The sequence below is a fragment of the Calypte anna genome, chromosome 2, assembly GCF_003957555.1.
Source record: "Calypte anna isolate BGI_N300 chromosome 2, bCalAnn1_v1.p, whole genome shotgun sequence".
NCBI lineage: Eukaryota > Metazoa > Chordata > Aves > Apodiformes > Trochilidae > Calypte > Calypte anna.
This window is the reverse complement of record NC_044245.1, coordinates 80,716,795-80,732,885: the sequence shown is the minus strand read 5'-3', so window position 1 is coordinate 80,732,885 and position 16,091 is coordinate 80,716,795. Positions and strand designations below refer to the sequence as shown.

The 16,091-nt window shown below is 40.7% G+C and overlaps 1 protein-coding gene across 1 annotated transcript; it reads left to right on the top strand.

Moving 5' to 3' along the window:
• The first annotated feature begins 5 nt into the window (after positions 1 to 5).
• SRD5A1 (steroid 5 alpha-reductase 1) lies at positions 6 to 15,014 on the top strand. Its single transcript, XM_030445329.1, has 5 exons — positions 6 to 432; positions 2,563 to 2,729; positions 7,110 to 7,211; positions 9,350 to 9,500; positions 14,098 to 15,014. Exons 1-5 carry the CDS (start codon positions 8 to 10, stop codon positions 14,162 to 14,164), a joined length of 912 nt encoding a protein of 303 aa, XP_030301189.1. The 5' UTR covers positions 6 to 7; the 3' UTR covers positions 14,165 to 15,014.
• Positions 15,015 to 16,091: the final 1,077 nt, after the last annotated feature.

Sequence of the window (16,091 nt, the reverse complement as noted above, 5' to 3'; positions counted from 1 at the left end):
CCGAGCGATGAATGGAGGCGGTGGGGCGCGCGGGCGGATGGCTGGGTCTGAGACTGAGGCTGGGTCTGAGACAGGCGCAGGCAGGATGGGGCTCGGTGGTGGCGGCGGCGGCGGCGGCAGTGGTGGCGTCGTGTGCGGGTTCTGGCGGCGGGTGTCGGGCCCGGAGGAGCGGCGGCTGCTGGAGCTCCTCTCCTACGGGCTGGTGGGGCTGGGTGCCGCCTCCGCCCTGCTGCTGCGCTTCATCCCAATGCCCTACGGCCGCTACTCCTCCCGCCGCTTTGGCTGGCTGCTGCCCGCCCGCCCCGCATGGATGCTGCAGGAGCTGCCCTCTCTTCTCGTCCCGCTGGGGCTGGCTGCCTGTGGCGGGGCCACTGCAGCCGCCTGGCCCAACCGGGTACTGCTGGGCTGCTTCGTCCTGCACTACGCGCACAGGTGCGGCCCGGGGGTGGGGGACGGTGTCGGCGAGCACCGGTGGGGCTGGGGTGCTTGGCACGGCGGGGGGGGAGGGGGGATTCCTTCGGGTGCTCCCGCTCGGGTTTACCCCAAAAGCGGGAGGATGCTGATGGTGGGAGAGAGCGGTTCTGTGGCAGGTCAGGGTCAATCCGGAACAGAAACTCCTGTCTGCGGGGACTGAGGTTCTGCTGCTAAGTAATGCCTATTCTATTAAGCAAGCGATTATTGTCTTAAATAATAATCACTAAAATATTTTCTGCTTCTCTGCATTGAGACATTCCGTATTTGTCAAGATCTGAGCTAGTAATCGCAGCAATGCGGCGCTTGCTGCTTTGTGTCGCTCTGGTCGAGCGCTAGGGCACCTTTGGAAAATTGCCTAAAAATACAGAGGGAGGTGATCTCCGTGTGCCGCATCTTCTGTTCTGCAACCCTTGTTGATGACACCCGCTTAAGCAATGACTTGACCTGGTAGTCTTAAAGACAGCGTGTTACAACAAGAAAAGTTCAGTTCTGGATGCTGATATAACAATTTTAATATTATGAAACAGAGTCTGTTTTTTCAATTGGGTAGTTCAAGCTATTTTCTAATTAATTATGTCTTTCAACAGCTTTATTTTCAGCAGCTGGACTCGATGTTCATGGTCCCAACTCAGGGTGTTCAGTGATTCATTAAAACACTGGAGAAGCTTAGGATGATTGTCCCATGTAGTCAGTGGCATCTGGGTAGTTTGTAAAGATATTCAGGAGAAGGGAGCTTAGTTGCAGCTCTGAGATTTTGGTGTTCTCTTCAAGTAACTGACAATATTTATGGGTAGCTCTGGACAAGTAATTTTGCCACTGTGCTAATTCACCAGAAGTAGATTTGTCAGACTAATTTTAAGCTGACCATGTAGCTGATCTGCAGTTACTTTCCAGTGCTTATTGTAAGAGGCTGTTGCTTTTGTCCAGAGGTATTCCACATCCTCACAGGTGAGGGGGATGTGACAGTTGCCCTGGTGGCTTGACTGGCTTGCAAACCCCTGAGTGTCCCTTTTGCTGTTCTTAAGAGTGAAGACATTGGCTCTGGCATGGAATCTAACTCATCCTCAATGGCTGGGAGAAGCTAGAAATGCAAGGCATGGAGTTGTACGGAAAGCTGAGCTGTGCTGCAGTTTCTTTTTGCCAGTTGCTTATTGCTGGTGCCTGTCTGAAGGGCTGTTCTGTAGGTGAACACGGACTGGAAAAGGTCTCCATTGTCTAATTTCATTTGTTGTAATGTAGCGGGCTTTAAATAATCGTGTTAATTAATTTGTTACGCTTTTCTGAGTGCTATTATGCTTTTGCTTCCTCTGGAAAGACTCCTTTTAGGCAGTAGTTCTGGGTGGCTGGAAAACCTGAAAAATTCTCAGGCTTCAATAATCCTCCTCCTAAATCCTTTTAGATTGTAATTAAATTGATAAGTGATTAGGAGTTGGCTAGTTACACAGAGAACAAAAACCTTCACCTGCTTTTCTTGTTTGGAGCTCGTTTGTTTACTCTTGTAATCCAGGGGGATAGCAATCAAAATTCCTTTCCTAAATAGATGGCACTTGTGGATTTGTCACCTCTTCAGGAGGCATCACAGGGTGTAGATCAAGACTGTCAAGGCAAAGCAATCTGTGCTTTTAAGTGAATTTTTTTTTTTTTTTTTAGGGCAAGGAGGAAGCTGATCTCAGTTGGGTTCATGTGTAGGGGACTGACTCATATCTCTGGAAGTTCTGGTGGATATGGTGCAGGGATTGTGTGACCTGGCTCGTTTCTGAAAGATTGATGATATCTCTGAGGATTTAGGAACAAAGGAGGATGAGAATATGCTGTGCTCAACATCACTTGCCTTCACTGCACTTTGCAAAGTAATTGGTTTGGATACAAATTCCAAAATTTGTGTCATAGGAGGAGAAGGGAGTGATCTCCTAATTCCAATAGGCAACAAAACTAATGTTTAGGTGTTAAATATAACTTCTGAATCAGGATCAAAGGCTCTGCTGAGAAGTTGAAGAGTGGGATAATGTAGTCTATGAGTTACAGTTTGAGACAACAGAAGTATCTTTTCTCTGGACAACAGGTTTTTTATTTCCTTGCTCACTGTAGGTCACTCATATTTCCTCTTCTGATCCGGCAAGGAAAACCCACACCATTTTTCACTTTCGTGCTAGCACTTCTGTTCTGTGTTTACAATGGATACTTGCAAGGCCGAAGCTTAAGCAACTATGCAGAATACCCTTCAGGCTGGTTAAAAAATCCATGTTTCACTACAGGTGAGTTAAAACATGTTGTGAGGACATTGTCTTCACAGCTTTTTACTTTTCACTATAATTTTATAATATCCTCTTCCTGTTTTACAACTGTTCTCATAATGAATTGTCTCTTTTGCTGTAGCTGGAAGCCTTTTAACACTGTGTATTTCAGAACTGTGGCCTGACACTTCTTTTCACAGTAGCAGTGCTAGATAAGCTGGCTGTCATCACCTATTCTTTAGCACCAAAGTAGATATGGGTCATGTATTTTTTTCAGTATGGGAACCCAAGGCCTTAAATGGAACCATCAGCATACAGGTTGAGAACAAACAAGGCAGATTTTACCTATGACATGTAGATTAAATTGATATCCCTTGTTTCTTGATGCTGTAGGTACTGAAGGCTTATATACAGTCAAAACAAAGTTAATTAATGAAGTAAAAATCTGGTATGAGCAGCTGCTAAATACTGAGATACCACTTCTAATGCCAAAAGTCATTGATGTTATGACACTGAAATATTCATACACACATGCAGCAACCTATCCACCCCTGTAACAGGAGTGGCTTTTGGCAAAGAACAAAGCTAGCCCACAAGGAAGGGGTGGAGGGGCTGATCATTCATAAACTCCTATCAGGAAGTGAGGTTACATTTATATTTGAAGCCATGCATATGATATATCTTATGCATATGCATAAGATGTTTAGTGGCCAAGAATTGTCTTTATCCTATTTTTTCTTACCTAAGCATCTACTTTTGCCTGCTGTCAAAAACATAGTATAATTTTACAAGGAAATTTTTACAGACAGAATAAGTAGTTTTTTATCCTTATTATATTTTTATTGCAGATGAGAGTAGGGCACTGCTAGATGCTGTCATGACTAAAAGATTTAAATTTAAATTAAAAAATTTAAATTTTGGATTAATTTAAATCACAACAGATTACCTTGCAAAGATTAGGAGGCGGTAGTGCTTGTGGTCTAAAAATGGAGAAATTGATACGCAAAGGAATGACTTTAGTGGATGCTAGGCACTTCAACATACTTGAAATTCTCTTGGTACCTCTGAAATTTCTGTTTCCTCAAACTTGGATACAACAAGAAAGCTGATGAAAAGGTCTGTTGATCAAAACTGTTGGAGACTGATGCAATGCAGACTTTTTTCTAGTGTTCTACTTTAGTACCTTAATCAAAACAGTATCTCAGTACTGTAAAACATCTCAGTGCTGTAAAAAATCCGAGTAAGGAACTGTCAATAAATTCTTCATTACTCCATGCAAAGCACAACAAAGTGGTGTGATTAATCAGGTACTGCATGTTACAACTTACATGATTTGTTATTTCTTACACCTTAGCTCCTTGCAAAAGCCACACTGCTTGGCTTCTACTTGGGAAACAGATATTACAGGCAGGCAGTTTCTCCCACACAGATGTGCTGTCCCTAGAGCTGCTCCCCCCATTGCTTTCTCCCCCATTTCTGCCATGGCTGTGAACCTCCTCTCCCTCCCCCTCATGTAACATGTATTTCAGGCGGGGCAGAAATGTTTTCCCTGGTCGTCCCCCCTCTGCCTCCCATGAGACCCCTCCCTGGGTACCTGGGTCTCCCTGTCACACAAAGCAGAAGCTCCCCTGATGTTCAGGGTTTTTGCAGAGCTCAGTGTGTGGGGAGGACCAGTGGCATCTGTTCATAAAGCTGGCCTGTGTAGAGTTGGCTGTGGGGAGTTACCCTAGACTTAATGGCTAACTTTCTGTGCATCAAAACTTCCCTTCACAGCAGCTCTGCAAAGCAGGGCAGTGCCTGTAATTCAGAAGGTGCAGGTGTTGGAACATCAACACCCAGTCTTGTGTGAGGCTTTTTATCTGGCAGTACGGCAACCGAGCACACGGTGCCACCTCTGCTTTCCACACAGAAGAGACATGAAGAGAGCATGGGCACTGTCCATGTGTAGATACTGTCTTGTGACTGAGGGATGGTAGTATCTCTTCCAATATCTATAGGCATCGGGATGCTCCAGAAGATCTTGTGCCTGCTTGGCAAGCTTAACTGCACAGTCTGAGCTGAGGCATTGGTTTTCTTGAAGTGCCTACAAGGTGCTTTCAGTGTGGCTGTAGAAAAGGGCCTCCTGCTGCTTTTCTATAGCATCTTGCACTGAGTATTGAAACCAGAGCAGGGAGGTGAGCCAGACAGTAGTTAACTTTCTGCCACTGTGAAATACCCTGCAGAACAGGAGTATGTCTTTTTGCATGAGGTTCTATATGGGTGAGGGTGAAAAGAGCACTGGTGCAACAATGCACGTGTGCTCTTCTATTGTTTGGTAATGTAGACCTAGTTACTGTCCTTCTTATGCAAGTGCTCTTGTAGTATGAACCTAGACCTTAATCCTCATGTTTGTCCTGATCTTGAGTTTAATAGTCTCATGATGTCACCTATGCTTACCTACACAGGTAACAGTCTCCAAAATTATGGTGGCATTTCAGAGAAATCAAAGGGTCTCAAATTTCCTCTCCTGAAGAAGAAATTTGGTATTCTTTCTAGAACTTATACTAACTTTTAGTATAGATTTTTCCTCATGCAAATTCTAAAGTAAATTAGTAGAAATACTGTTTACATTTAAGTAGAAGTAATTTCTGCATTTTAAGAAATGTATTTTCAAATTATCATATAGGTAGAAATAATTACTTTCTTAGTTGTATGAATAACATGCCTTATTTTCCAAAGTAGTCTCAATCTTCTCTGACAATTAGCAAATTGGTACATAACTACTAAGCTAAGCTAAGAGAAACAAAGTATTTTTATTGCTGGATTCAATGTTCACTGGGTAGAGATCTCCTTTGAAGGAAAAGAGTTAAAACTATCAGTTTTCCTAAATAGAATTCAACAGCATTTGAGTTTTTTACCCTGTGTTTTTGAATGTTGTCATTATGCTAATTGGTCTGTGAATTCCTCATGACATTGATTTAATCGATGTTATGATGATACAATTACATTGTCTCTATAGTTGAAAGGCTTATGGTAGAATTTTACTTCAAAAGACACTTTCATATACCATATGCACACCTTGCTAATGGAAACTTACTGTGCTGTATGATCAAAAAGTTAAGAACCATGTTTGTTCACGGGGCTGAACCTGATACTAGTTTTTTAATGTCAGCAGAATATAACAGGCTAATCAAACAACATTCTTTATATGTATAGGTAAATATGGAGGGATCTTTAACACAGAGACCTCATTTTTTTCTGCAATGCAATTATTTCCTCATAATCCATTTGGAAGCAGAGTGATAGGTCCTTTAGGTAAAAGCAGCCTATCTAACAACTTGTTTGAGAGGCAAGGTCTACTTATAGGTAGCTTCACTTTGAAATGTAGCTGAAGTCTTGGTACAAGATGGTCTGGCAGCTTCCTACCCTTGCAACAGACGTGTTTACACATCTGGATATCCACTTTGTGTCTTTGCTGAGATGGCCATACTACTGCATTTCTCTGTATTGAACAAGAACCTTCTGAAAGACTCAAGTTATGGATTTAAAAAGACAAAACTTCATCTGATTTGTGAAGCGACTTTGCTCTAGAAGCACATTACTGGCATTTTCTCGGTAATTTAAATAAAAATCAGTCACTTTGGAGGTGGATTTTAAACTGTCCAACAGATTACTCTCAAAACCCAAATCTTGTCTGGTCCTAGGAATAAGGAATGCTGCCTTCAAAGGAAGGTAATACAGGTTTCATGTAGCAGAAGACTCAGATTGTAAGGGTGAAAATAGTGAATTTCAATCCTAAATTCCTTATGATTTATCCCATGCAATTATGTCAACAAGACAAATAAGAATGCAACAATAATCTCAGTTTCTATGAAAAACTGGTTTAAATGGCTAAAGCGTTTTGCTGAATAACACAAGTAAATGGTGCATACCTTCCTTCAAAATTTACTTTTTTTACAGCACAGAAGTCTATTGTGGAAACTCTGGTATATTGCCAGTAAAATTAAAAAAAAAAAAAAGGAGGGAGGGCGGGAGAGAGATGATGACCAAGATGCATTCTTCTGGCAGAAATGAGAGGCTGTTTCAGTGTTTAAAATTTTAATGTTTTGGGTTTTTTATGTGCAAGTTAAGGAAACATGCACACTACATCTGTACACATTTTTGTAAGTCTAGCAACATAGGAGTTGTACTCTAAAGCTTATTCTTATGTAGAGATCTGTTGATTACTGTGAGCTCTGCTGACTGAAGAGCAGCACGTGGGACTGGGATTGTGCAGGATGTCACCAGAATTGCTTATACTGCTTACATTGCTACTGCTTTGAGATAAAATGCCCAATATGTGTTATATGGCTGTAGGCTGTGTTCTAAAAAAGCACTTTGGCTCACATTATTAAAGGTTGTGTTCTGAATATCTCTCTTTAGGTTTTATAGGATGGTTGGTTGGCATGGCAATCAATATTCATTCTGATCATATTCTCAGAAATTTGAGAAAACCAGGTGAAACTGGTTACAAGATACCAAGAGGTGAGTAAAAATGTTACAGAAGTCTGTATAGCAAAATAAGCCCCACCTCTTGTATGTGGAGAGGTGGAGAGAGATGGGACTTTGAGCCAACAGGAGGCTGAGGGGGATCTTATCAGTGTTAATAAATACATGATGGGGGGGAAATGAAGAAGAGGGAGTCTGGGTCTTAGTGGTGTCTAGTGACAGGTCCAGAGGCACTGAGAACAAAATAAAAAGACATGAAATTACATCTGAACATGGTTTTTTTCTGTAAAGGTGGTCAGACACTGGAAGAGGTTGCCCAGAGAGGTGCCGGAGTTTCCAAGTGTAGAGTTACTCAAAACTTGACTAGACATGGTCCTGGGCAACTTGCTCTAGTGGACCCTACTTGGCCTTTGGAAGTTGGACGAGGTGATCTCAGAAGGTCCCTTCTGACCTAAAATGATTCTGTGTGAAGATGACTTTCTAAAGCTTGGTGTATGTTGGGGAACATAGTAATTTATTATATTAGAGGAATCTGGAAATAGCAGTTGCCTACCTCAATAAGTAGTGTGGGAAATATCTTAATTTTTGTTTCTCATAAGCCAAGTGTTCCAAGGGATCTGTTTCATGATATTACGTGGCTTATGTGAGTGTTAATTTTTTGGCCAACTTTGGCTGTATTTTTAAAAAGTGGTAAAAATGCAACATAACATTCCATAGGTTTTATGAGAACCAGCAAGCAGGTAGAGAAAAGAGATCTAAAATGTCATCCCAGTGTGGGGGCAGAAGGGGAAGAAAAAGTACTCTGCAGCTGTGTGTGTGGCTGGCTTATCTTGTGTTGTCCCATGTATGAAGAAGGAGGGATCTTGGGTAATCAGAGGGAACAACTATTGCTCTAAGGGAAGTACAGAAGTCCAGAGGAAGTCAGGCATTATAAATTCTGTCCTTCATGAGAAACTGGAGAATATGAAAGGACTTCTTAGGAAGACTATTGAGGTGTTAAGCTTTGTTGACACTTTTGGAAACATTAGACTCTCCCAGGCATATTACACTCTGTGAGAGCATAAAAATAATGGTTGCCTCTGAATTCTGCTCTTTCTCTAAGTGTTTCATTTACTTGTTACTCACTTTTAGTTTTGAGTGAGATTTTTAAACGAAGCTGGTGTGTGTATATATATATATGTGGCAGAAAACTTTTCTCACCAAGACAGTAATTTGTAAAAAAACATGTAAGTCCAAGTGCCCATGTGAAAAATTAATATGAACATACTGGGCTATATTCAGTGTACAAAAAACATTGGGAAGGAAATAAGTTATTTGTTGCACAATCAGGAGGAGCTGGGGTTTTTTGTTGTTTTTTTGCTGTTGGTGTTTGGGTTTTTTGATATTGCTTATCCAATTTAAGTATTATAATTCTGCTTCTCTTGTCACAAAAGTGAAGTAATTAAGGCAAGGTCAAAATATGTCCTTTATTACACTTGGCAAATACTTGTTTTAGTCCCACTGCTAAAACATATACTGAGATGTTATCAGTTTGTACACAAACTTTGGAATTAGGGTTAAAGGTCCTATTTTATAAAATTCCCAGCAGGTGAGTACTGATTGTTTATGTGTAATTGGCTGCAAAACAAATTTAAAATAGACTGCTAATTACTTCTTTCACTGAGTGCCAGGGCTGAAGCAGCAGACCTGATGGAGGGGTGAGAACAAAAGTGCAATGCAGAGAATAAATTTGGAACTTTAATTCATACTAATAGTATTCTCTATAATTGACTTAATTACTGAAATCCTTAAATTAAACATTGCATGCTAATTAATCTTATGAGTATTTTCTGGGTCTCTTAAAAGAAAGCATTTTTTCTCTTTTACATATTTTTAAAAGTTTATTTTATGATTGAGACAGTTTGATATCATTGTTACATAATTATTTACAGAGGTCTGAACTCAAATCTGATAAATCTGCTTTTTTGTGATTTAAAGACAAAAAATTGAAGGTCTTCCTTAGAATGAGGTCTGAAGCGATTCTCCATAGTACAACTTGGACTGAAAAGCACTGCCTCCTCTGCCTTTAAAAATTGTATACAGACTTTGATGCTAGAGCTCTTATTTGACTTACTGTAAGAGACAGCATTGATGACTTAAGGGGCTTTTAAAATAACTCTGTGTCCAACTTTCAGGAGGAATGTTTGAGTATGTCAGTGGAGCCAACTTTTTTGGAGAGATCCTGGAATGGTTTGGGTTTGCCCTTGCCTGCTGCACCATTGAAAGCCTTGCATTTGCAGTGTGCACGCTTTTCATCTTGAGTTCAAGGGCTAAACAACACCACCAGTAAGTATTTGTCTTATAATTTCTTTAGTCTCTATGCCACACTTCATTTCCATTTCACAAATTATGTCTCATCCCATAGGGATGTTGCAGAGCAAGTCTTATGGAAGACTCTGCTGCAACCATGGAGAATATGATAGAGAATACTCTGAGCAGAATCAAGCACTGCAGAATTTCAGTGGGATAGTACTCTGCATGAACACACACAATGTACAATGAGGTGGTCAAATTAATGTTTAAATTAATGTAGTTAATCCTGGATCTGTAAAGATTATAGATGAGTTTGGAAAAAATTGTGTTCATTGATCATATACTATACTTCCCTTGCAGCTCAAACTTGTGTCTGTTATAGTAAAATTTCCAAAATCACTCAAGCCTTCTGTGACAGGCACACTTTGTAGTCAGGTCTATATCATACTGTCTGTAATCAAGTGTACAGACAATATTTAATATCACCTACCAGAACTGCTTTCATGAAGTCTTTGCTCTGTAATGAAACACTCTGACTTCTAATGTACTGTAGTCATAATGGGACTTTTCTGCTAACAGAAGGATCATAGTTTGAGAATATTTGTTTTTTCAATAGATTCTCTTTAAGGAACACCGTTCTAAAAGAATTTTAACATACTAATCTTATTTTGGTTATTTTCAGCTTCCTGCTTTGGTTCTCACACTGAAACTTAGTGGCATAAGAGGAAATAAACATGAGTTTATGGAAGAAAAAGGCTGAAAAAAATGCCATTGCTAACAGTCCATTAGGGCAGCCTATGTCTAGTGGAGTCTTGAAAATCTCCAGAAATGCAGGTTTACTTGCCTCTTAGTTGTAGGGTGTTCCAGATCTGTATTACCCTCCAAGTGAACAAGTTTTTTTTCTACTATCTAACCTGAACTTTCCAAGCCTGTTGCCCATGACTATTTTTTTGTTTTACCACCTGCTATTACTGAGCAGAGTTGCAGAATGCCTTGGGTCAGGAGGAGTTTCTGCAGGTTGTCGAATCATCTGGTGTGACCTGCTCCAACCAGGGCTAACTGCAGGGCTCTACCTGGTTGCCTAAGGCCTCATCCAGTTGAGTTCTGCTTGTCTACAAGGGTGGAGGTTTCAGCACATCTGTGACAAAGCACTGGAACAGGATTTTTCTCATTCTTGTGTGGGAAAAGGTTTTTTTTTTTAATCTTGATGTTGGAATTTTCCATGTGTTAACTCCTATCCCTTGCCATTTGTCTACTTGCTGTGCAGGAATGGCCTCTGCCTTCTCTCTCATACTGCTGTAGGTAGTGGAATGCTGGAATCAGATCTGTCTCTTAACTTCTTTTCCAGGATGAACAAGCCTGGTTCCCTCAAAGAAAGACCAGGGAGAGCCTTCATCCCCTGCTAGATTTAGGAGGAAACATGGCAGTGAGGGGTGAGGGAAAGGTGGAGGTGCTTAATGCCATAGTACTGAGATGGTACTGAGGGCATTCAGACCCTCAAGCTAGGAGATGGGTAGCTGGATGACTGTCCCACAATGCTGGAGGAGGTGGTCAGTGATCTGCTGCACCAGATAAATATACACCAGACTAGGGGACCAGATGGGCTACACCCAAGGTGCTGAGAGAGCTGGTGGGGGTGCTTACCAAGCCACTTCCTCTCATTTATGAGCAGTCCTGGCTGACCAGGGAGGTACCAACAGGTTGGAAGTCAGCCAGTGTAAACACCTGTATATAAGAAGGGATGGAAGGGTAAGCTGGGAAATTACAGGCTTTCAGTTTGACTTCAGTGCTGGGGAAGCTGATGGATCAGATCATCCTGAGTACATTATACACCACTTGCAGGAAAACCAGGTGATAAGGCCCAATCAGCATGGGTTTATGAAAGGCAGATCCTATTTGACAAAACTGATCTCCTTTTGTGACAAGGTGACCTACTGTCTGTCTTGGCTTTAGTATGGCATTTGTCACTGTTTCCCTGGAGAAACAGCCAGAAACTCTCTCCTGGAGAAGCTGGCAGCTCAAGGCTTGGGTGGGCATGTGCTTTACTGGGTTAAAAACTGGCTGGATAGTTGGACTCGGGGAGTTGTGGTCAATGGTGTTAAATCTACTGGTGGCTGGTCACGAGTGGCATCCTTCAGAGCTCAGTACTGGGCCACTCCCATTGAAAGTCTTCATCAATGACCTGGATTTATCAATTTCCTCTTAGTAAGTTTGCAGATGACACTAAGCTGGGTGGACGTGTTGATCTGCTGGAGGGTAGGGAGGCTCCACAGAGGCATTTAGACAGGCTTGATCGATGGGCCAAAGCGAATTACTTGAGTTACAATGGGGGCAAATGTCAGGTATAGTGCTTTGCTGGAACAACAGCCCCCACCAGCACTACAGGCTTGGAGAGGAGTGTCTGGAGAGCTGCCCAGCAGAGAGGAACCTGGGGGTGTTGATTATCAGTCAAACTGAATGTGAGCCAGCAGTGTGCCCAGATAGCCAAGAGGGCCAATGACATTTTGGCTTGTATAAGGTATAGTGTGACCAGGAGGAGCAGGGAGGTGATCTTAGCCCTGCACTCTGCACTGGTGAGGCCACACCTTGAGTACTGTGCAGTTTTGGGCCCCTTACTACAGAGAGGACATTGAGCTACTTAAGTATGTCCAAAGAAAGGCAACAAAGCTGATGAAGGGTTTGGAGCACAAGTATTACAAGGAGCAGCTGAAGGAGATGGGGTTGCTCTACTCTGGAAAAGAGGAGGCTGAGAGGAAACCTTACTGCTCTCTACAACTACCTGAAAGAAGGTTGTAAAGAGGGGAGGGATCAGTCTGTGAAATGAAGCTACAAGTGACAGGACAAGTAGTAGGCTTAAGTTGTGCCAGGGGAGGTTTAGATTGGATTTGAGGAAAAATTTCTTCACTGAAAGGGTTGAAACAGGCTGCACGTTGGAACAGGCTGCCCAGAGCAGTGGTGGCATCACCATTCCTAGAAGTATTTAAGTCATAGACATAGTGCTTAGGGTTATGGCTTCATTAAGGTCTTAGTGTTAGGTAAATGGTTGGATCTGATGATCTTGAAGGTGCCTTCCAAACAAGGTGATTCTGTGAATGTGTCCTCTTATGAATTATATATATATAGCTGTTCCAGCTATGTGGTTCTCTTAATGACCATCTCTTGGATACTTCTCCAGTTTGTGGACATTTCTGGTGTACAGGAAGATGAAAACTGGAGGAATTAATGCAAACACAATCTCTTGATGGCTGAAAAGTGGAGAATAAATGCTTTCATAGATGAGACTTGTGGCTCTATGCTTGTTTAGCCTTCATCATTGCAGTGTTTCGTTACTGGAGTCATGTCCAACTTGTCCACCAAGATATCCATATCCTTTTGTGCAGATCTGCTATCTGGCCAGTCAGTGTCTGGTCTGTACTTTTGCACTGAGCCATTGCATTCCAGTTGCAAGGGTTTGCATTTCATTCATAATTTTGCTCCATTGTCTTAAATAACTCTTTCAGTACCTGTAGGCAACAATAACTGGTGCCCCTTAGTCTCTTCCTCACCAGACTAAGCAAAGCCAGGTTCCTTAGCCTCTCCTTGTATATTATGTTCTTCAGGTTCAAACTCCATGGTACGTTTCCACCTGTTTTAATCCTTAACAGTGCTTTTTCAGAGATTCTTGATTTATGGAGTGTTATGTGAATATTGTTAAAGGAAGTAATTTACACTATAGGAAAAATCCACAAAAATGGAAGGGGTACTGAAAACAAAAAAACCCCAAGAAAATAGAAAATCCATGTAAATGATGAGATATTTTGGTGTAGTATGTTTAGTTTGAAAACCTTAAAAAAATACTGGAAAGGATAAATAATGTAATGCTTGTATTCCACAGCTGCAGATTACCATGAGCTGCATGTTTTGTTCTCTGCTTATTCTAGCTTTGACCTTGCAATTGGCCATTAATAATATGAATACCTGCATCTCTAAGAAGCTTGGATAAAGTGAATTTTTTTGTTTTTATGTTTAAGAAGCATGGGAATAAATATTTGAAAATGGGAGTAAATGTCTGTGTTGTATAAGGTGGCCAGACAAATAATAACGTTTTAGTAGTACTATGCATTTATTTTAAAAATTGTCTGTATTTAAAAATAGTGATGATCTTTGAGAGGAATAAGCAGTCAGGCTAGTGTAATGTTTGCCTCATTCAGTTTGATTATCCAAATCCTGACTAACTGAACGTGTTTCTATCTGCAAAGGATTGTTGTTCCCATATGTGAAGTATCCCTTGCTTCCACATGAAGTCATTATGCAATTTGACATGTTATCCCCTCTAATGTTTTTGGTTCCTTCCCCCCTCTACTTGTAAAATGCAAATACTCAGAATACATATGTTTTTAAACAATGGTCTTTTCCTTCCCTGACTGCTCTTACCACCTCTGTCTATTTGATTTCCCACTGCAGGCAGTAGTAACTTTGTTTTGTGATGAAATGTTTTAAGGATTAATGTGGTATATGATGGTTTTCTATCCAGACAACATTACAAAGCCATTTTTCTGTTTTTTAGCCAGAAAACGTATGGATAAAATTGAGCACATTGTACAATCACTTCAGACTCAATACTCATTAGATTTCTGTGTCTGTTTTTCAGATGGTACCTTGAGAAATTTAAAGACTACCCCAAGAACAGAAAAATTGTGATCCCATTTATTTACTGAACTGTGCTTCTAACACTGCATTTGAAGTGGTGGCCCTGTTGTAATAGCTAACACCTCACATGTGTTGGCATCTTAACAACCTACTCTGATCAGCACTGTGGCAAAGCCTTTGCATCAGTGCTGCTTTTAGTTACTGCTTTTGCTTTTAATGAAAACTCGGAATATAATGAATATGGTGAAGAGGAACAAAAATGCTTTTCCAACAGTGGAGCACCATCATGAATACATTATGCAATACATCTGGATTCTTATCATGGGAAGTACTCTATGGGACTTTTGGTACTTCCTCTTCTGCCTCTGCAGGTTTCTGCTGCTTCCACTTGATCTGGCCACACTGTCCTGAGGGTTGTGCCATGACCCCAGTTGCCCTCATTGCAGCTGGATGCTGTGTTCTGCTGTTATTGTTTGCCTGCATAATACAAATGGGTTGATCTTTTCCTTGCTTTCCTAATCCTTTCTTCCCCCACCTGGATTTCCAGGAGAACTGATTATGATGCAGACCAAGGATATTAGACAAATATAGTCACTGTCAGGTGTTATTCCTCTTCCTCTTTGCACTCTTACACTTATGAACACTCTAAATAATACTTTATACCATTTACAGTGACTGCTTTACTGCTACCTTTCCCAAATAATAGATTAAGATTTTCATCTACCTCTGAAATCTGATAACTGTCTCAATATTCATCATGTGTTTTCTCACTCAACATTATTTTTGGAAGGAATAACTATTTGGGATACTTAAGCCAGTTCTAGCACTGTTAACAATTGTGTAATGTTTTCTATCTTATCTTATAAAAAAAATCCTTTAGATTTTTACAAAATTCTTACTATGCTGTTCAAAAAAAAAGAGCAACCCTCAAGTGCCTTCCTTCTCTTGGTAATGGTCTAGATGATTTTATATTTAAAAATGCTGGGGTTTTTTAGTGCTGCTCGTTTTATTAATGCCTGTTCTCATGCCCCTACATTTTTCTCCCAGAGGGCTCTGAAAAGGTTTTCGAAAATGTGGTGGGATTCCAGACATACTTTTGAGTTTCAGGCATATCTCTCCTTTGCATGCTTGTAATATTAAGGAAATTTTTAGGATTGCTGAAAAAAATCTAAAATTCTGCAGAAAACTTAAAAAATCAAACCAAACCCCTCCTCCCCCCCCAAAAAAAATTAAAAATTCCAAACCAGCAGTGAAATAATAATTTTTAAAAAACAACCTCTCCCATTACCATCTCCCATCTCCAAAAAAACCCACCAAACAAAGCAGCCTTACCACAAAACTCCAAAACTCTGCTGTTAATAAACTTTGGAAATCAAACTTTTGGCAAGTGTCTTCTGATCTGTTTACACTGTGTACGTTGGGTTATGTTGTTCAAAAAAAATAGGTAGTATCATTTGGACAGATGCTGAATTTTCCAGTGTGGTATTTCAGTAAACTTTGTCTAAACCTCAACATTCTTTCTTTGCTGATGAATACACTAGTATAGTACTCAATATATCTGATCAATTTTACCTTTAAAATTTTAGGTATTAGTTTTAAAAAAGCTTATTCAAAAAATGAGCAGTGAAAACCAACTTTGTGACCGAAGCTTCTGTTTATCAGTTGTTTCTTCTCCTTTCTGACATGTTTATAAAGTACTTGCTTCACTGAAGTCTTGGATTTCACTAGGGATTTATTCAGTAGTGTAAATAAGTGTAAAAAAAAATGTATACATATCATTATTGATTAAAATAGCAAGGGAAGGAGGGGGGGAGAAAGTGTTAGTCCTGCAGTGATAATATACTCCCACAGCTAAGCCTATGGACTGCTGTGTAGCAAGACGAATCTCTCTTAGGGAACGGCGCTTCAAGGTCCAACCAGGTGTTCCAGCAGAGACTCACGAGTAATGCTCTAAGCCTATGGCTCTCAGAGCTGACCAGCCTGGATCGGTGCTGT